This window comes from Pezoporus wallicus, unplaced genomic scaffold (genome assembly GCF_028554395.1).
Source record: "Pezoporus wallicus isolate ANWC-B61680 ecotype Strahan unplaced genomic scaffold, APGP_CSIRO_Pwel_v1 contig_8732, whole genome shotgun sequence".
NCBI lineage: Eukaryota > Metazoa > Chordata > Aves > Psittaciformes > Psittacidae > Pezoporus > Pezoporus wallicus.
Genome location: NW_026639809.1, coordinates 178,569 through 200,661, shown reverse-complemented (window position 1 = coordinate 200,661; position 22,093 = coordinate 178,569). Strand labels below are relative to the sequence as shown.

Here is a 22,093-nt window from a genome sequence, read left to right as displayed (position 1 = left end):
TAGCTACAGTTAAATTATACCAAAAAAAAAGTATTTGGAAAAAAAACAGATTATGCAAAGAATATTAAAGATTTAAGTGTCTGAAAACTAGCCATACACAGTCAATGTCATACAAGCCATATCAAATCATCTTGATAAACTTGCAGCAATAGCCTAGAGATCACATTTCATGCTTTGCACTTTGCATCCTAGAGAATGCTTCAGAACATGCTTTGCACTTTGCATCCTAGAGAATGCTTCAGAAAATCAAAATGGGAACTTAATAAATACATTAGAAATTAATTAGAACTTAATAAATACATAGAAACAAGCACATCTAAACCAACAGAAAAACATTCCCTTTGCTGAAAATGGCTCTTCCTACACACTGAAGAGAACCAGATTTCTGATGTTCTCCCAGAAGTTGGACACACAAAACTGCATGACTAAAATTTTATCTGTTACCAAAAAAGTAGTTCCTGAGTGACTTGAACTGTTAGAAAAATATTGCAATAAATTATACCTGAATGCTACAAAATTTAAATAAAGAAAAAAAAATCCTACTTATTCTTTACCAGAAAGAGGATAAATTGTTGCTTTGTAAGACAAATACTGGGGTTAAGTGAAAATTTTGATGTTGGTTCCACAGGAATGACTTCTGAGGAAGCAGAGAATGAAAGAGGGTTGCCTCTTCCAAAAATCAAGGAAAGACCCTAAACCTATGTAAATAATCCCCAAACCCTGCAGTAGTATACAAACAAGAAAAACATCTTTGCATCTGGATAAGGACTCTGTGGATGCAGATACTTAGTAAAGGCAAGTGGTATAAAACCTGATAAACTGTAACGTTACTCAAGTTCATTACAGCATGCCAGATTTCAATAAGCAAATGCGGAGTAACATTTCACAGGATCCACAGCAGACGTAATACTCAACTCAAGGAATATTTACTCATTGGAAACAAATGCAAGAGACTGTTGTGAAAACTATCTGCGTAAACTTAAAATGCAATGCAATGTCTCATCTGAGAAAGATCCCAAATTCATAAACATGTCTCACTGGAGATATATTCTCATACAAATGAACTTTAAAAAAGAAGAAATATATCTGTCAGAGGTTCAGCTGGGTAGTTTTATATGAGCCAGAATACACTTTCATAAATTTGCAGAGCTGGAATTAGGACTGTTGCCCAATGGAAGCATTTAATTTTACATCTACACACAGTTTCTTTTTCTTTAACATGCTGGAAGAAGTGTAGAGGAGTTCTACCTTTTACTTGGGCTTTCTCACAAATCCATATGCAAGCATGTCCAGAAAAATGCAAGTGCGGTTTTCATCCACTTTGCAAACTTCTGTACCTTTGTAAAATTAGTTATTTCCAAGTAGTGTTTTCAGTCATTGAACTCCCACTTACAATAATTTTGTGCAGTGCATCCATATAGTCCATTTATACTGTTTCATGTGGAGGTCAAACTCTGGACTCTGCTTCTCTCAATGTTGATGAATTCTATATTTTTAGAATCATAGAATCGTTAGGGTTAGAAAGGACCTTAAGATCATCTAGTTCCAACCCCCCTGCCGTGGGCAGGGACACCTTACGCTAAATAATATCACCCAAGGCCTCGTCCAACCTGGTCTTGAACACCGCCAGGGATGGAGCATTCACAACCTCCCTCGGCAACCCATTCCAGTGCCTCAGCACCCTAACAGGAAAGAATTTCCTCCTTATATCCAACCTAAACTTCCCCTATTTAAGTTTTAACCCATTACCCCTTGTCCTGTCACTACAGTCTCTAATGAAAAGTCCCTCCCCCAGCATCCCTATAGCCCCCTTCAGATACTGGAAGGCTGCTATGAGGTCTCCACGCAGCCTTCTTTTCTCCAGGCTGAACAGTCCCAACTTCCTCAGCCTGTCTTCATACAGGAGGTGCTCCAGTCCCATGACCATCCTCGTGGCCCTTCTCTGGACTTGTTCCAACAGTTCCGCGTCCTTTTCACGCTGAGGACACCAGAACCGCACACAATACTCCAGGTGAGGTCTCACAAGAGCAGAGGAGAGGGGCAGGATCACCTCCTTCGACCTGCTGGTCATGCTCCTTTTGATGCAGCCCACGATACGGTTGGCTTTCTGGGCTGCAAGCGCACACTGAAGCCGGCTCATGCTCATTTTCTCATCAACCAACACCCCCAAGTCCTTCTCTGCCGGGCTGCTCTGAATCTCTTCTCTGCCCAACCTGTAGCTCTGCCTGGGACTGCTCCAACCCAGGTGTAGGACCTTGCACTTGTCATGGTTAAACTTCAATGAGTTTGGCATCAGCCCACCTCACAAGTGTGTCAAGGTCCCTCTGGATGGCATTCCTTCCCTCCAGGGTATCAACTGAACCACACAGCTTGGTGTCATCGGCAAACTTCCCGAGGGCACACTCCATCCCACTGTCTATGTCAGCGACAAAGATGTTAAACAAGACCGGTCCCAACACCGATTCCTGAGGGACACCACTCGTTACTGGTCTCCAGCTGGACATTGAGCCATTGACCACAACTCTTTGCATGTGACCATCCAGCCAGATCTTTATCCACCGAGTGGTCCATCCATCAAATTGATGTCTCTCCAATTTAGAGACAAGGATGCCGTGTGGGACAGTGTCGAACGCTTTACACAAGTCCAGGTAGATGACATCAACGGCTCTACCCCTGTCCATCAGTTCTGTAGCCCCATCACAGAAGGCCACCAAATTGGTCAGGCAGGATTTCCCCTTAGTGAAGCCATGCTGGCTGTCACCAAGCACCTTGTTGATTTTCATGTGCCTTAGCATGCCTTCCAGGAGAATCTGGAACTTCCTTCTAGGAGTTACTGTTCACTCAAGGAAGGTATAGTGCAAAAAAAGATATTCAGATGGAGCCATACATTACTGGGCTTACTGCAACAGTACATCTACTGTAAACAGCAGTCTGGAATAGTCTTAATTGTGCATTCGACAGATGTAAGAATATCAGCTCTTCAGCACAAACTGTATGGGAACAAAAATAACTACATGATGTACGCTCCTGAAGAATGAGGGGGCAGTAGGGAGGGGAAAAATGCCAAAACTGAAAATTTGCTTACCAAGCACAACTGCTAAGTCTTAAAACTAGAGCTACTGTTGGATATCATCTTACTGCTTAGAGACATGAAGTCAGTAACAACCTGATGGAATTGGATTACACACGTATGTGACTTACTGTGTATCTTAGAGTCCTGTAGGTACGTATGCTCCTCTGCTTAATTTATTTCTTCTATGCGAGTAAATCTTTACTTCCTCATGACAGACAGTATGAACAGTAAGAAAGCCTAATAATTCCACAATAGGTCTTACCCCAGCAGTGCTGGATTTACCCAAAGATGATTATTGAAAACCTCTCCGTTAAACACGGTGATCGTTATAATCACAACAGAGATCTGTTCAACCTGAGGGAAGCCTACTTGAAAAGTTTATTGAACTATTTCTCCTGATGTGGAACTGCAACTCTACACAACAATGAAAAACCAAAATATGATTTTATTTAGCCTTACTAAATATCCTCAGTAACATCATCTTGCAAAGAAGTAATAGATTAGGATTTTCTGCATTTGCTAGGAGAAATTATCCAAATTACCTCCGAAAAAAATAATTTCTTCATATACAGAGTTGAATTTGACTTGAAAGACGTGAAAGAGGGAAAGACAAAAAAAAAAAAAAGGAGCATAATAATAAGTACTAGGGGCTAGACTCTCATGGATCACTCAAAGACTGTTAAAAGCATTCATGAGAAATATCTCAATCAAAACATATATTTGTTAACATTCCTTTAACTTGAGCCAAAACACTCCGGAATTCATTCTGAAGCAAAATAGAACTATGAGATAAACCTAGTTTAGAAATTGGATGAAGAAGGCTAGAAAGCAGAGGCTCTCAAGCCAAACACACATTACATTACTCTCATTCCACCCTCATGTGTGTTCCTGCAAAAAAATGGGAAAATCCTGGGAAAGGTATTTCCTATTCAAATGCATGATCTTGCTTATGACAGAAAAAGAAAGAACAGACCTCAGAAACAAATTATATGTCAGATCTACAGACACATTTCCATGCTCTACTTGAGATAAGGAATATGATAAAACCACATTTGATTCCTACCCCCCCCCCCCCAAAAAAATGCTAACTTAAGAAAGAATATAATGTACACACTGTCTAGCAGCATTCCCAAAGCTCCTAGCAGACACCTGATCCCCAAACAAAACAACGTTTCAAAGGAGCCAAGACCTAAGTCTAGAAAGGACTCTCATGATGACAGGTCTGAATTTACTGAATCTCTTGCTCAAGAAGTCTGTATTTGTTCTAGGTATTTATCATTTACCAGGTAGCATTTTCATCTGAATGTCAAAGATTACTTTAACTTGTCATGTGAACACCATTCCTTCCCATAACTACTTTCTTAATGACATTGTGAATAATCTCAATTTTCCACTACTATTTTAAGCTTCAGGAATAAATTTTTTTTTTTTTTAAAAGAATGATTGTAATGATATACCCCCTCATATACCTACATGAAATACATCTGGTCATCTACTTGTACCTGAAGAAAAAGTCTGTACAATTTTGGAGATACAGAACAATATATTCTTACTACTGGCTATGCATGCTAACACTACTTGTGAATTTAGGAAATTTTTCATTGCTTTCGTGCCAGCCTGACAAAGCATGGCACATCCAGTCCATTTGATGCATTTATCTGGGGGTGTTTTTTTTGTTTTTTTTTTTAAATCTTATCCAGTAGCATAGCAGCACTGGGTAACTTTGTCACAAGGTATATTTGCTACGAAGAGTTCAATCTGATTGAATCTGTACTACTGATGCAAATAACAATACTTACAACATGGAACTCACATATAGGCCAGAAAGTAACAAGTGGTGAACCAATTGGCTCCTTATTTCTACTACATTGAAGCCACTTCTTCCCTAAACCCCACTGCTAACTGCTGAAGAAGAGTGGTTAAGACAGTCACATCATGTTTCCAGCTGCAGTCACCTACAAGTTAAGTGAAACAAAAAAAATAAGGTGCGGTGTGCCAGTTTGATCAGCACCTGTTGAGATACCAGCACCAGCTGAGATGACAGCACAGGAGATTCTTAGCTCTTAGATAACCTAGGAAGTCCCCATTCCTTTTATACCTTTGTTTCTTATGCTTAACCCAAATTATATGTCAACTACTGGATTTCTTCTTTGAAGGATTTTAATACTGTGTTAGTAGTAGGATACAGAGGGATCAAAATCAATCATTGCTTTGACCTTCCTGCACATATTTAGCACTTCTCACTGTTTGAGATCATCTAGTACTCCCTCTAAGGACTACATTTTGCAATCAGGTCTGTGAAGACAATCAGGTAAATCAAAGCTGAGTATTTATAATTCACTGACTTTATCCTCCCAATCCTTATCCACAGTTTGCGGAAAAAAATAGCTCAAATGCCACTGCAAGATATTTCCAACTGGTTAGCAACCTCTCCAGAAAGAGAAAAGCAGGAATAAGTGAGCAATGTCTGATTATCATCTTTGACACAAAGGAACTCAGTTTTAAATCTTTCAAGAAAGATGCTGGCATTCAGTACTGGACTCCCACAATGTTTTTACATATGGGATCCAAACCCAGACAGTTAACTTCAGATTTCTCAGGTCTGGAGGACTTCAAGGATGAGAAAGCATATGGTTATAGAATGAGAGAAAAAAGGGAGGTAGGTCAACAGCCCTCTATGTAACAATTTCCATGCAGTATGCAGGGTCCTTCAGAAAAACATTTCCCTTTCAAATACAGGTCTGCTGATACCAGAAACTACTTCTCCAAGACCTCTTCCCTGAAAATTAAAGACACTTGCTCCAGTTCCTTCAATGGTACCTACCTTCTTGCCCTGATAACTAACTAGTAGAATCATGTATCTGGATTCCTCCTATCACCCTTCTTCCCCACAAACCAATAATGATACAGCAAACAAAAAAAGCAAAGATTTTCAGCTTCCCTTTAGCTCAAGCCCTTTCAGCTTTCCTTAGCCTGGCCTTATAGAATCAGAGTAGTTATGTGACCAGAAGGCTCTTCAAACATCCATGAGAAAACCCTAACAGACAATCCACACAACAATTTCCTCTTGTGGACACACACAATTAAAACTGTTACCAGAAGCTTTCGTTCAATCTTTACAAGCAAGCAAAACTAAAAGGTATGCATTTCCATACATTAACATTGTATGGAAATCCAAAGTGCAGGCATTCCCCTTTCAATGATTAAAAAAAAAAAAATCTAACATTGTGCCTCAACCACCTGTCGATTTAATTTCTGCAATGGATTGCCACAGATTTTCACAAGAAGTAATAAAAACAATAATATAAACTCATAAGTAATTTGCTGTTTAACATGGAAGACCACTCCCAGGTAGAGAAGCATAGTTTTATTTTGAAAAAGAAATTAAGATAATCTATACTTAACACCTAGCCTGTTACTATATTGATAACAGTAAAAAGACATATACTTTTTGTAATTACTTCACTGAAGGAAAAAGACACACATGTATAAACAAAACCAAAAAACCCACAAGTGAAGTCAATCTAGTATTTTTTAGATAGGTAACCAAAAGTGTAATTTTTATACCGGCAAGCACACACTGACATCATTTGCCACTGGCAGTTAGACTAGTAGAAGGACTTCAGCAGTGTTTATTCATCAGATAAAGAGATAATTATCTTGAGTAACTATCAAGGTAAACTATCACACTTTACCTAGCTTGAACCTTATAATCTGGTTTAAAATCATTTCCTTTTCTCTTCATCTTTACAAATCTAGAAAAAGACTAGAAACTGTAATCATTTGTCCTTGCATTAAACACTTTACCTACCAGGGTCTCCAAAAGTATGCCCAAGCACAGAGAGATTAAAAACAAATGAGAAATAAGATGTTGCTACACACTACAGTTTGCAAGTGAATAGTATTACACTTTTTGTAAACTACTGTTAAAGTTAATTCTGAACAGAAATAATCTGAGCACTACAACAACACTAGATATGTCTGCATGCTGAAACCCAGTACAAGCTGTGTAATGCTGGATGTACTCATACTGCTTTAAAACGTCAACTAGAAAACACAGGAAGGGGAAGAAAGAGATGGGGCTAAAATACTGAAGTAGAGAAACTAAGTATGAGTCTCTTCTATTGTGCTATCATCTTCCCCTCTACCCACCCATCTTATTCCTCACTCCCATGTTCAGTCTTCAAGCAGAATGCTTAAAGAAGGGGAACAGCATCGAGTTCATTCTTGATATGGTTTTTATGTTGCCAGAACCAAATCTCTATTTGCTTCTCTTACTTCTGAAGCATTAATGATTATCTGCAAGAATTACCTAGTGAGCCTACATTGGTAAACTGTAATTAGAAATCCCTGCAAACTTTAAAAACCAATGACCAACAAATATCTCAGTGCACTCTCCAAACATAGAACCTTTATTCCAACAGGAACTTTCAGTAAAAAATGATGTGTGAAGAGCAGACACTGATGTTCACACAAGCATACTGCGTACAACCCAGCAGGCGATTTTTCTGGTTTTTTTTGGATTATGTCCTGGAGGTGCTGGCACAATGGAATTTCAATACCATAATTGCTTATTTCTCTGTGTGCCAGCCTCTGAAATAACAGGTAGAAAGAAATAAATACACATAAACCAAGCATTCTCTTTTTTAAATTACAGGAATCACAAAATAAAATTGTTTTAATTCTCCAGTTCAAACGATGTAATTTATAACCATGACACAAATAGAGAAGAAGCACAAAAGAAGGAAAAATACAGAAATAACATAACGTTCCCAAGGTTCAGTTTACAAGGACCTCACACACAGTTTCGGGTTTTTTGTGGGTTTTTTTTTTTTTGCAACTCTTACTAGAAACAGTATTATTTGCTAAAAATGCAGTAGCTGCCAAAAGCTATGATCCATCTAAAGCAAACATGTTTAAGATGGAAATAGTGTTAATGCTGAAGAAAGAATTGAGTATACAAGTTTTCTTTTAAAAGTGTTGAAGCAACTGCAGTACAGTATTTAAGTTTGTTTTTCATCTTTCTGAGCAAGATTTGATTACATTTACAGATAAGCACCTAAATTAGAGAGAAGTGCATTAAGACAATAAGAGAAGTAATCAAATCTCAAACTTCCTAATTAAGCCTCTTTTTCCTGCAGAAGGTTATTGGGAATTCAACACTAGCCTTGGTTCACATGATAGAACAATGGGAAAATTTTCCGAATGGTTGAACGCTAACCCTGACAAGTGTGGAGAGCCAACTACAATACATTATATGGTAGCATAACCTGCCACCCACGTTGCTGAGAGAACAGCTTTCAAACACATGCACCGAGCTGTAAAACCACAAAATCCCTTATTACACATTGTCCCTTACTTAAGGTGAAACACACTATTTCCCCCCCTTTTAAAAAGTTTGGTGCTTTTTTAAACCTTCATCTCTGAAGTTTATTTAGCAGCTAACTAGACCGTTTTTCAGACTTTTTTCCCAAATGTCATTTTTCCTGTTTTGTTTTCTAACCAAAGTAAACTCATGTTTTTACAGTACACACTGAAGCCTGTTATGTCTTTCACTGTTGCTTTTTTTTTTAATATTACTTCCACCTGTGTGACATTATCCAACTTTTTAAAAGAAAATGCCTGATACATGACTAATTCATCTATGAAGATTTATTTCTGGAGTGAAATATTTTCCTTTTTTTAATAAGATACATGACTCATCACTGGTAAAGTAAAAAATGGTTCCATCGTGCTTTTGATTGGAAGAGCAGATATTCTGTTATTTACTGTGATTCTTTCCCATTGTTACGTAATCTGAATATATTCAAAAAGATACACAGTCACAGTACGTGTAGTTATAGACACTGGCATTCACGTAAGTCAACCGTTGCTGCAGAATGGCAAACATACCCCACCCTCATGACAACATACTGTAGTTACTAGCCAAACATCTTTGCCTTTGCTGAAAATGGTAGATAATAATAAAAGCAGACCAGCAAAACAAGTAATACGAGGGGACTTGTGATATGGAAAAGTAGTAATAATTGTTAGAAAATATAACTCTGAATATGGGAAGTTAACTACTTGATGATTTTTTTAGGAACTCATAACCTCATGCTACAAAAAGATCACTGAAAAATGCCAGCATACAAAACTTTCTTAGTAAATGAGTCCTCCCCTCCTACCCCACCACTGCACATGTCTGGTGACTGAATCACTGCATCCCAAGATAGTTAGAGGATATACACAGTTTCTTCAGGGGTTTTCAGTTGCAACTGTGCTGGCAATGGGAATTTTATTTGCAAGTGTTTCTATTCTACTGACAAGGTCAATTAGTCCAACAAACTATTGGTTGTTCTGTCTGATAGCTCAGTGTATTTATTCAAGCAAGCACTTTTATAACCCACAACTGAATGCAGACAGTTACCCTTGTAAGCACAACTGTCCACAGGGATTTTCACTACATTTTGGGTATGTAAAAGAAAAACATGCTTTTCTTTCTTCAGCCTGATAGCACATAAGTTTCATTACAACTTGTATTTCAGAGAGTGAAGGGTGGGGAGGGGCTACTGTTTTAAATACATATATGATCTCTTGTACCTAAGTATATACATATTTGGACCAATTCCTAGGAGCTAAAGAACACAGACATTTGATAGATCTCTCTTTAGATCAAGAAAAACTTGGTAATGCTAACAGCGACATATGAGCGTTGCTGCTCTATCCAGGCACTAAAAAAAAACCCTCATGGTTTAAAATGAAACAAAGAGATACTATACTTCGCACTAAGGGTTAAAGGCTACATAAAATGCTTTCACAAAAGCCAGAAGCACAGGGGTGAGGGGTTTGGAAATCAGCTGCAAAATTTGGTAGAAGTAAAATTAAAGAGGACTATTCCACAGCTTTTGCTAGAATTTTTGCAAGTCAGCAGCACTGCTATGCCACTGACAAAATGTGCAAAGAGGAAAAACAACAGACCCTAGTCTCACAGACCCTTTTATACACATACATGTACTTTCTGCACCCTTCACACAAAATCTTCTTACAACAAAGAGATTCTTCATCTTTACTAATTATAGATTGTATAATGACTAGCCTGTTAGTACATTGCTCATCATTATTCAAGTCTTCCCTGAAGAAATCTTTCAAGGTTATAAGGAAGGTAAGAAACTATCATGGAAAACCAGCACACTTTCACGGATGTATTCTACCACTTTGGGTATTATGCAGCTGCTACAAAAACTGAAAAGCCTATTGAAGTTATCTAGGAAGTCCTGTAGTATGGGAGAAAACCACAGAGATAATTAGGAAATATGGATTCCATTATGCAATAAATTTTAACACCACAGAAGAATACACACTACACTAAATCTCAAATAGCTATTCAATCAGTATTAAAGTACCACTGAAAATAAACATCTTTTCTGAAAAATACTACCAAAAGAAGTTGAGTCAGTGTAACAAATTGATGAACAAATGGGAACAGGTTTTAAGGACTGAAAGGGGAAGTGCTCTATTTTGATCTCACTGAAGAGACCATATACACTTTATAAAAGTGTATATGGTGCTTTACCTTGGTTTTGTGAGGTATTTTAGGTAGATGTAAATTATACCAGTGCAAACTAAGCAATTTTAGACAGAACTAATCCATTTGAACAAAAACATCAGGCATTCACAACCTAGTAGCAGCAAACATCATAATTCAGTCAGATATAAACTGGACAGAACCTGATGGGGACTTTGACTTCAGACACTGGTCCAATAGCATAGGCAATCTGCACAGACTACAAACAAATCACTTAACCTTCTTGCAAGATAATATTATAACCACTCTACCATAGTATTATCAACCTACAGACTTCAAAAAAGTGTCAGAATATGCTCAACTAAATTTGCAGCTGAGATTTCCTATACTATTCTATACTTGCTATAAGGCCACAATTCCACACTAATTCAAGAAGGTCAAGCATTTGGCTTTTCCACCTCTCACACACAAAGCACTATCTGCAACCTGCTCACGTCTGCCAGAGAAAGGACTAGAATTTGTTTATAGTATTGTAACTAGAATACACTACTGCAGGCTTGCATTAAAGCCTATGAAAAAATCCCCATCATATAGGACCGTTCCCCTGCACTGATAACATACTTGTTTATTATCTGAGTTGTAAGCCAAAAGAAAGTAAAAGATATACTTAATAAGATTCAAGAAATCTCTTCAAATTCTCCAACTAGAGCTTCATGAACATAAGATGAAACCATGCAACCAAAAACTTGCTACAAAACAGGTATTACACAGCATAACATAACTTACAAATCAACTGACACCAATAATTTATCTTGCCTTTTCACATTGGCAATGGAGAGAGAAGCTCTTTCACTTTTACATGAAAAAAAATACACATGTTCTAATTTCTTTTCCATAGTGGAACTTAGATCAAATCATCATGAAAAAGGCTGTAATTCCAGGCAAGGGTTTTACATGTACGAAAAATTTTCTGCTTCGATCAGTTTCTAGCCTCTATATACTTGAGTTCCCTTGAGAAAAGCTCTGTACTTCATCAAGTTCCTGCCTTACATGAAAGCTGTTACCACTTTCTTTCACATGGCTTTTCCTCTGCTTGAGAAGGTAAAGTCAGACTGACAGTATTAAAAATACAGGGCCTCTTTAATGTACCCTTGCTTAATTGAGTCCCTCTGTGGCAAGAAAAGGTTCCTTCATGGACTTGTTCTTGAATGCTGGCGTATAAAGCAAGAAAAAATATCTTTCCACAAACAACACAGGCACCACAGCATGAAAACAATGTTATATTTTCTTCTTTTTTCTTTAAAATCAAACAGAAGAGATAGTTATTTCTCTTAAGATACCATTTCAGAGCAAGGTAAGATAAAAATACTTAACATTTATGGTGTGTGAACCAAAATAATCTTCCATTCTTCAGAATTCTTCTAGATCTAATGTGGCTCTTGCTATTTGTACACGCATACCTCATATGCAGAAAAGTCTATTTCAATAATTGCATTTCTCATTATTGTGTATGATGGAACATCATGCTCTGTTCCATCATATTACCATAGCAGGGTATGAAAAGCAGGAAAAATGCAATCCTGTTCCTAGTTTCCAGTTTGAAGTACATAATAGTTGATTTAAATAAGCACAGGAACAATGAGCAGGTGATATCATCTACAAGGATTATGACATTAGCAGTGAATACTGATGCTATGTCATCATATTAACCTTTCTTTTGTAAAAAGGGGTTCATGTGAACATCCCCTCAAATATCCTCTTCTGCTGGAAGGTGGAAATATGGAGTACCAACAGTATCAAACTGAAATAACACTGATTCCTGAACTTGACTCCTACCCTTGTCATCAACCACAAGACTTTATAACTAACACCAGCGGATCATTCTACACCCCTGCTTCGCAGATTTCCAGTAATGAACAATTTTAGATGTAAGGAACAGGTACTGACAGCATCCATACCCAGCTGGCATAACAGCAAGGTAACAATTGAAATGAACAAGTTGATGTGATGACCTCATCTACGGGGCATCCTAGAGACAGACAAGAAAGACTCCAGTTTGAAATTCTATAAAACTAAAGCACATTCAGTCTTCTCTTAGCATTGAGTGTAGTTTCCAGAAAGCAGACTGAATATTTTTAATTGACATTCTGAACCCAAGGAATAATTAGGGGACAGAAATGCATCTTTTCTTACATGGAAAAAGGAGCACAGGGGACTGCTTTCTAATCAAAGTACCTGAAACCTAGTCAGAAATCTAAATAAAGCAGTAATAACTCAGTATTCCACCTTCACAGGAAAGTAGTTTAAAATGCACCTTAGAAATTTTTGTTCAGAGACTCAGAAGCAGTGCATTTTCTTGATTCATTAGTTTGCAATAGTCCTATGACAAGTTAGCATCTCCTTGTTCATCAGTAAGTTTACTGCATGTACAGAAAACAGGTTGAGATTACTAGCTGTTGAATTTCAGAAAATTCTAGAGAAGTCCAGCCTCTTCACTACAATCACTGACACTGCGGGCATAGAGATTACAGTAGGGTCAGAATTCCTTAACTACCTCTTTGAAAAGCTCCCTAGTGTGGCCACTCCTCTGTCTGATACCTCCCTGCTCTAGCACAGAAACTTCCAACAGTGAGGAAGCGGCCCTGTCCGTGGTGCTTGGTCACAACACCACACCACCAGGAAGGCTTCTCTGCTTGCAACAGCTCTGGAGCACCTGGCTGCAAAACACCAAGATGAAAAGGGCTAGAAACCAAACTGCAAACCAAATAGAGAGCAACTCAACAGAAAAAAAAAAAAAAAAGCTGAAACCAAGGACTCTCACTGTTGCCAGCAAAGACATATTAAGATAACAGTGCTTTCACCTGAGTCTTCAGAGTCATCTTCAGCATGTGTATATACATATATATATATATATATGTAAAAAAATTAGTCTTGTTGAAAAGATTAAGGAGGTTTTTGTTCCAGGAGGAAAGAGTACACCCAGCGAGTTAAAGCAGGCCTCTTCCAAAGCAATGTTTAATACTTGGTATCACTCTTTGATACAGTCCACTACACAGGACCTCCAGTGACAAAGATTCTTTTTCCAGTGCACAGTGCTACACCAGGCAGCATTGCACACGTATGCAATGCTGCCCAGTGGTGGTGCATTGCATACATGTAAAGGTTGTAGCCAGGGGAGTTACTCTGTTCTAGGAGCCCTGCTTCAGACTGAAAGGCTTCCGAAAGAAGCCAACACCTTGCTTACCTAGGTTACGCAAAGCCAGGATGCCATCTGTTTGCATATTTGCCCTATTGCATACAGAAAGCACATTCACAAGCCAGAGGCTTCCTGTCCCCTCTTCAATGGGGCAATTCTGATAATTTCCTTTTAGGCCTGCACAGTAATACATCTTATCTGCCATGTGAATTATTACTACCCTTATACAATCTGAAAAGCAAATTACACATAGTAATGCCACACACTAGGAATGATTTTGGAACTATCACAAAGCTTGCCATTTTCTCTGAACTACACAAGCAACTAAATTAAACACATGTGCTACTCAAAAAAATCACAGGAAAGTCCAAACTGTGATGGAAGAACTAATGCCTACTGGAAGGAAATTACATCTGTCTAGTTGCATCTCATTTAGTTACAGCCAAGACATGTACACCACATTCTGTTGCTGAGTGCTCTACAAGCACAGCAGAGTAGAAGACTTCATCTCTTTTAGAGGTTCTGCCTGTAAAAGCAACTTTAATTTTGTGATTAAACACCAGTGGCTTCTCATATTTGAACTCATCTGAAAAGCGAGTAACTATATTCAGGAAGTCTGACCCATACCTTCCCAAAGTGTCTTTTATACCCAAAGACATAGAACTGGCTAATGCAAGACTTTACTGGTGTCTTCCTTTTCTGTGTAAAGTCCCTACATTACAAGCTGACAGCAGAAGCCATTGTAACTACTAGGCAAATATTACTTGAAATCCTACCTGCACTTAGCATCACTGTCTTTTTATGTCACAATACAATCCTTTTATGCAAAGGTTAACTGCTGATGACCTAAATGTCTTGGAGAGGTAGAAAGGCAACAAGCAGGTGAGCATTATTTGAAGATACCAGAGATATTTTGCAGCCAACACTTCATTCACATCCTTTGCAGAGGATTATTTTCATATCAAGAGAAAGTGAAGTGCAATAACTTAAATCACATACTGGCTTTAAGTTATTAAATCTGGATGGTGTCTGGATACTGTTCCAAAAATGCCTCTATAGACTATCTTGTCCATGCAGGCTGTTTACACCATTATGTGAGAGAACTCAGACTGGAAATGAGAAAACATTTGCTCTCCAAGCTTGACAGCTGTGATAAAAACACACTAAGTCAAAGGAGAAGGCTTACTGCATGCATTTTAGCCCTAGTTCTTCCAGCTGAGCAAGGGAATAATACTACCAGATTATTATGGCTGTTCTCATCTATACGATGGGGTACAAATGACTTGTTTCTCAAAGGGGACTAAAATTTTTATTTAGAAAGTAATTCCATCTTAGGTTCCAAAAAAGACATGCCTACACACTAGATCACAAACTAAAGCTAATCTTATATTAGCGATGAAACCTGACCTAACAGCACATTGCATTGTTTTGATAATTAGACCATCAGGAAGAACACATATGGAAGCATCACAGGGCTTTCATCAGAAACTATGAACTGGGCAAACATCCGTGGAAAAATATAAAATGATTCAGCTGGATTTTCCAGTCAGTTAATCAGTCCTGAAGCCAATGGAATCATTGTATAATTGAGCAGATTTCTTTAAAGAGCTCATAACTGTTTACACTGCTTTCATAACCTGCCTATGTGTCAAAAAAGCTGAAGAGAAAGTTTCAGAACTTAAGAAAAATTGTAGAAACATATTCTGAGTATCAAATAGTTTAGGAAATGTGAAAATTGATAGCAAAATTTAACATCACAGTGACAAAAAAGTCACTAGTATTTATCTTTACCACTTCAAAGTATTATAAGTCATTAGTAAGCAGCTTGACCATATTTTCATCTCAGCTTTGAAGACAGCATATGAGAATGTGGTATGCCTAAGCATTACTGCTCTCATGCAACATATTATTTATATACTATAAACGATAGTAGTAACTTCTTCATTTAGAAGTGCCTTTTGTAACTAAATACATTATGCATAGAAACCTGTTTTTGAAGAATAAAAAAGCTGAATATTGCCTGCAAAACCACAGAAGACCAATATGCTTATTATACATTTTACTGTTTCTATGATCTTTAATAACGCATATACTCTGAAAAGTGGAAGTTTACCACTGTATAAGAAGCTTAACTGGTTGCAGTAGTTATACATACTAAACATTACATGCACTAATTATTATAAAAGGATAATCTGGAAGACTACTGGAAGAGTAGGGTACAAGCACAAAAAATGATCATTAAGGACAACAATGACATCTAGTGGACACTCGGAAAACAGACCCGTAACCCAGCACAAGGAAAGGATCCAGCTGCTGCAACTCCCAGATTGCTACAATACAATTACGATGACAAAAAAAAACCTCCAGAATTTGCAGCTGATGAAAGTCAAAGTAATGTGATTATTCATTGCTTTCAAGAGCATATTTAAGTGTAAAGGAAAAAAAAAAGAAAGACCCTTCAAGATTTAGGATAAAAGTATAGGTCAAAACTATAGAGAACATCAGAAATCATTGAATGGATACAGATACACAGTCCCAACATAAGAGACATATAAATGCTTGCTACACTTCCTATTTATTCCCACTGCATTTACAACCTTGTGCTTATAAGTTGTTCCTGTTAGGACTTCCCTATTTATTCCCACTGCATTTACAACCTTGTGCTTATAAGTTGTTCCTGTTAGGACTTCAAACACTGAAAACCAAAGTGAAAATACAAATCCCAAGAGTAAAAACTCAAACCACCATTTAGCACCTCCCTTATCATTCCAATCCTCCCATTACAATAATGCCTTCCATATAAGAGAAGCAAATTAAACTTTCCCAATATATCAGCCAGTACCTGCTTCACTCCAGAGAAGAGAAATATGAAATATGAGGCTACTGTAACCAAAATAAGCAAAGATACCTGGGCATCTTCATGGGTAACCCGATTAGTTTACAAGGCAGACTTCTACAAAGACCATGGATTATTTGAAATCTGTTTTTACTATTTAGCAAAAGGCTAGCAAAACTAAGCAGTTAAAGTCTAATCTCATCTCAATTGCTCCATCAAAGAAACTTTTTCTGACTAGAAGTGTCACCATGAAAAAAAAATACTAGATCTGCCTATTACACTTTTATAAATAGGTTAATAAAACACTACAAATCTATGTCCCATTCAAAGTTATATGTATCAAATGTCTTATCTACATAAATGGAAATTACACTGTATTGTTAAAAACAAAAATACTGCATTTCTTTCCAAAATTTCTATGTCTTCAGTATAAAAAAAAGGCATTACAAAAAGATTAGAAACAATACTCAAAAGTAAAACAGCATTTATGAACATATCTGATTGCAGATTTCATTAGCCTTTAAATTGGTATCTTACTTGCTTCATATACGATTATGGAAAGTTAGCGTGGCAGTTCTACTAGTTCTCACCATCAGTAGTGGCTAGAGTCAGCTATTAGCAAACATATAACAGATTCTCACATGAAGATTCTCTAACCACCAGAATACAAAGAAACAGTCGTGTAATTGATGGTTAGGCCTTGTATCCCAGCTTCTTTTTGCCTGGGTCTCAAAAGTGAGCTTTGAATCAGATGCTACTTGTTAATACGAGTACATGCAGCCTCCCAAAACTTAAATCCAGACTACAAAGATACACCATTTACAATACAAATGTACCATACACATCCATAACTAAAGCCTGTAGGTTTAAATTCTGATTCCTAGTGAGACTCAATAGCTGAACAACCCATTCATAACTTTGATTCATGCCTTTTTTAATTCTAAAAAGGCAAGTATTTAAAACTAAGCCTCCCTTTTAATGTACGCAATGTATAGGGTTTGCAGATACTTAAATTGAGATCAAAGTTTAACCAATTCTAAACATCCCTGTTCTGGAAAATCACACTCTTCATTACAGTATCTATATATCAAGCCTGTTATAACCATGCTGGTAATGGAGTCTGATAGAAAACAGAAACCAGTCCAGTAAATTTACAAGGTAAAAAGCCCCTTATTAAAAAAAAAACTAAAAGCAAACATCAAAATAAACCCAGTCATTTTCACCCTCCAAGCACAATGTTGTATTTTACCTCCAAAACCAAGTTTACTACATCAGATATCCTAATATGAGGCTTATTTTAAGACAGAAAGCAAAGCATCATTGACCTACCCGGATTTCCTGGAGATTATGAAAATTATTTCCTACTCTGACAGAGATTTTGCTTGGAGTGTAACTTTCATCAGATTTGTAGTCTGCATAAATACATAAAGTCTTCACTGTTGTTTTTCTTCTGCAGGAAGCAATAGAAGCTATGTAAGCATCATTACAAAAAATATTCAAGATGAGTTTGTTGCTAGTTTGTAGTAACTAAGGACTTCTAAAACAAGTGTGTCTACTGATTTATAAGAACTCCGCTGTTAAAGCAACTACGTGTTTACCTACATTGTTATGCACCGACTGGATTCTCACTATTCTCCTTTGTCTGCCTTCAGAAGTGTTGGTATACCAAGAAATACAACAAAAGACCAAGATGCCAAATAAGCACTTGTATGCAACAATGCATAAGTTTAGCTTATCAAATATGGACTCTATTACTATATTAAAGAGTTCTCCAGAAAGCAAATAAAAAGGTGACAAATATCTAACATCATCTTCAAAGTTTGGTTAAAGAAAGACTGAAATTATCTTACAAAGAAAAGGATGGGAAAACAGTAAATTCTTAAGTAATATTAGACTATTTAAACTCAGTAATCTACCCTTGAAACTACACTCAAAGACAGAAAGCCGGGACAAAAGTGTCACCTTAGATAAGTAAAAGCGAAACCATTACAAATGACACACTATTATACATCCCTATTTGTTGCTTATTTAGGCATTTAGTAACCATTATGTTTGACAATCTAATTTTTATAAATGCTATCCATCTGGTTTCTTTAGCAGTTGGGAAACAGGTTTAACTTAGGAGTCCTTGCACGTCCAGAATTACTATCTCGGTTAACAGTAAGCAATACAGAATTATACACCCAAACCCATATAGAGTAATTTTCAATACCTAAATTGGATGTTCACCAAATGAGGCTGTGATCCATCTGATTGCCAGTAAGTTTCTAGATTATCATCTCGTAACTGATCCACTCCAAATCCTAAGAAAAAGAAAATTTAATAGTCTCCAATATCCCATTTCCACGATGCAGACATCACAGACATAATTTTTATTCACCTGTTACAAACTAAAGTATGTATTCCAAGTTGTAATGTATAAGGAACTATCTCTAGACATGAAAGTTGTGCCTATAATTTGTGACAGAAAACAGGGGAACCTGTCAATCAAAGCTCAGTCCTTGAGGGTCTTTACATTTTTATCTCCTATTGAAGTCTGCGGGGTTTGAAACTATTCAGCACACCCTGGAATTTCAAATGGTTAAGTGTTAATTCATACTAATTGCAAGAACAACATTTAATAGTTAGGCTTTTCCACCTATTCTATAATCTAACTCCTGAACTAAAGGAGACTCATAGCAGAGACCATCTACCTATTACAAAATTTTGGCCAAATATAACATTTCCTTTTCAAGTAGCCTCCTGAAATATTTTAACTTTTCAAGTTAGCAGCTAGAACAAACAATAGATGCCAAACACAGTATTTCTGAAAGTTAATGCCATCACATTTAAATAAGCTACTCCAAATCCGTACTCTTCCATTCCCTCATTATCTGTCCTTTTACTAATCACATCCTTTTATTGATTGCCCACACTTGCTGCAGTTTTAATTCAGCAGTTGGAAGTTTAATCTGCAATAAAAAAAAAATATTTTCACTCTGTAGTGGCTAAACCATATGATGTTTTTCTCCAAGTAAGATACCAGCATATCAGACTAGACATTCAGCCTGAGCGCAACATTGTGACATAAAGGCCACCACTGACTCCAGGCTGCAGAAAGATACCAGATCAATTCCCAGCAGATACTTCTAAAACAGCAACTCAACTATCTCAAATCAAAACAATACAGACTTTCAGATATTTTGAGCAGGTATAAACTCTCACTAACTGTACCTCAGGAAAATTTGCAATAGTTTGATTTCAGTTGAAGGATTTTAGGGAGCTACACTATAATGGCCAAGTCAACACAAAGTCTGGACAGAACATTTAGGTTGCCCAGCTGCATGGTTTTTCTAAGTTAAAAATACAAGATACCCAGGCAAAATGTCAACACACAGGAACAATTACATGCTGCTGATTTTCTGCTCACATGGTTTAGTCTGTTCACTTATGTGAGTAAAAAAAAAAAAAAAACACAAAACAATTTAGTATAATGCGGGTTAAAGATCTTTTGTTAATATGAGATTTCTTCATCATAAGATTTCTGAGAGAGTTTAAACTTTCATATTGCATCAAACATAGACTAGGTCAAAATTATTTGTAGTGACTACCCATACAGCTTATACAACAGCAGTTTTACTGCTACACTGCCTATACATGTCTTATCAAAACATAAACCTCTATGTATTCTAAGAAAAATGTACATTCAGCTTTTTACACCATTTCTTGTGGTTTTACCTGGCTTACAGGATGAGAGAGACCAAACTGCTTGTGAGCCTATTTCTCTAACAGTACCAGTCCTCTCTAACTGCTTTGGATCAGCACCAGGTGGCGTCTTGTTTGGGGTAGTCATTTCTAGTGGGGAGAGAAAAAAAAGTTGATAAATTTTTAGCTTGACAGGAAAATTATACAGTTGTTTGTTTACATAGACACTTTAACTCTTTAGCCTTGCACTTATATAGTAGTCTATGGAATATGTAGTTTATACACATACATGGAAACATTTTTGGATGCCTGTAAAACCTTTTATTTATATATATAAAATATATTATTTTTATAAATATAATCTTTAAGTAACAGGTTCCACATATATGTAAATTGTGTCCTTCAAAATTCAATACATAACTGAAAACTCATAGAACATATACTACTTGTTTCACTCTAATTCACACATACAGAGTTAGTCAGAGTTTCAGGATTTGGTTTTAAGAAATTAAAAACGACCCTTCTGATTTCAAGGCTGGCAATACAGCTTCATTTTCCCTCCACATACAAGTAAGGGTTTTCTTAATCTGCAAGTTCAGAAGCCTATTCAGAAGCTAGAGCAAGCTTGCCCTCCTGGAAATCTCCTTAAAAAATAGGAAATGAGAGCTTAAACTTATCTCATGGGTTCAAATTCTGTAGGGATTTATTATTGCCATATTTATCCATGGTGCATTTCCTTAACCTCACAACTTCATCTGGAATCATTAACCTGAGACTTGCACTGCTCAAGTAATCACATTCAGTCTCAACACCTAGACTACTGCCGTACAGTACTGCTATACAACAACATAATCATGTTGGGTTTTATATAGTACAGAACACCTTATTACTTCCTAGAAAGTAGCTTAAAAACTTTTTTCAAGAAAAAAAGTTCACATTAAAGCTTAAAATTAAACATAAAGTGCTCAAGAGTCAGGGAATTGGATATTATTTTAATCCTTTGTTTACATGCATGACATCATACTATGCCCTGCTAACCTCATCAGAAGCCTCCAGTGCCTCGCCTAGATAGCAAATGAGGGGCAGGAATTCACAGGGCCCAGACCTCATCCACAACAAAAGTGATACAAGGCAGAGACAAGGTTTTGGATGCAAGAATAACTCTGCAGCTTAAACCTTTTTGTTGTATGCAGGAAATCCAAATTCTGTAGCGTATATCACTGTCCATACCAAACACTTTCTATTGGTTCACCATCCTCCCAGAAGAGTGGGTTAACACTACACAGCTAATCCTACAGATATCACATATATATTCATATAATTCACATATATACTAATCCTAATGCCCTCCAATTAAAAAAAAAAAAAAGGGGTAACGCCAACCAAGTTTCTTACTGTCTTAAACTGAGCTTGTTTCCTTCAATCTAGCAGGCAAAGCTACTCAAGATCCAAATTTCAACTCCAAACGACCACTCGCAAATAAGTCAGCCACAAAGTGTGTGTCAGTGATGTGGTAGACTGAAAATCTCAAATTTAGTTTTAACTAATGAGTTGAAGTAATCAAGTCTTGGGTGACATGGTTTAGTGCAAGGTGTCCCGGCCCATGGCAGGGAGGATGGAACTAGATGATCTTAAGGTCCATTTTAATCCTAACTATTCTATGATTCTATGAAGTCCATTTTTCACAACAGAACTTCTGTTTAACCATAATACATTCTGGATAGTTTTCTGAAGCTTCCTAAAACTCTAAGGAACAGAAAGCAGGTAGAATTACTAAGGAAAAATACTACAAGAGAC

The 22,093-nt window shown here is 37.0% G+C and overlaps 1 protein-coding gene across 5 annotated transcripts in view; it reads right to left on the bottom strand.

Annotated features, from left to right (window-relative positions):
- The window catches only part of ANAPC10 (anaphase promoting complex subunit 10), a 103,040-nt gene extending 82,594 nt beyond the window's left edge, over positions 1-20,446 (bottom strand). For all 5 annotated transcript variants that reach the window (XR_008973016.1, XR_008973017.1, XM_057416283.1 and 2 more), the window contains exons 1-3: positions 20,330-20,446; positions 18,825-18,915; positions 17,942-18,062 (exon numbers count right to left, since the gene is read on the bottom strand). Coding sequence is in view for 3 of the 5 variants with exons in the window: in XM_057416283.1 (XP_057272266.1) it covers positions 17,942-18,062; positions 18,825-18,915; positions 20,330-20,444 (327 nt within the window). In the remaining 2 variants the exon portion in view is untranslated. The remainder of the gene's footprint in view (positions 1-17,941; positions 18,063-18,824; positions 18,916-20,329) is intronic.
- Between the last annotated feature and the right edge of the window lie 1,647 nt (positions 20,447-22,093).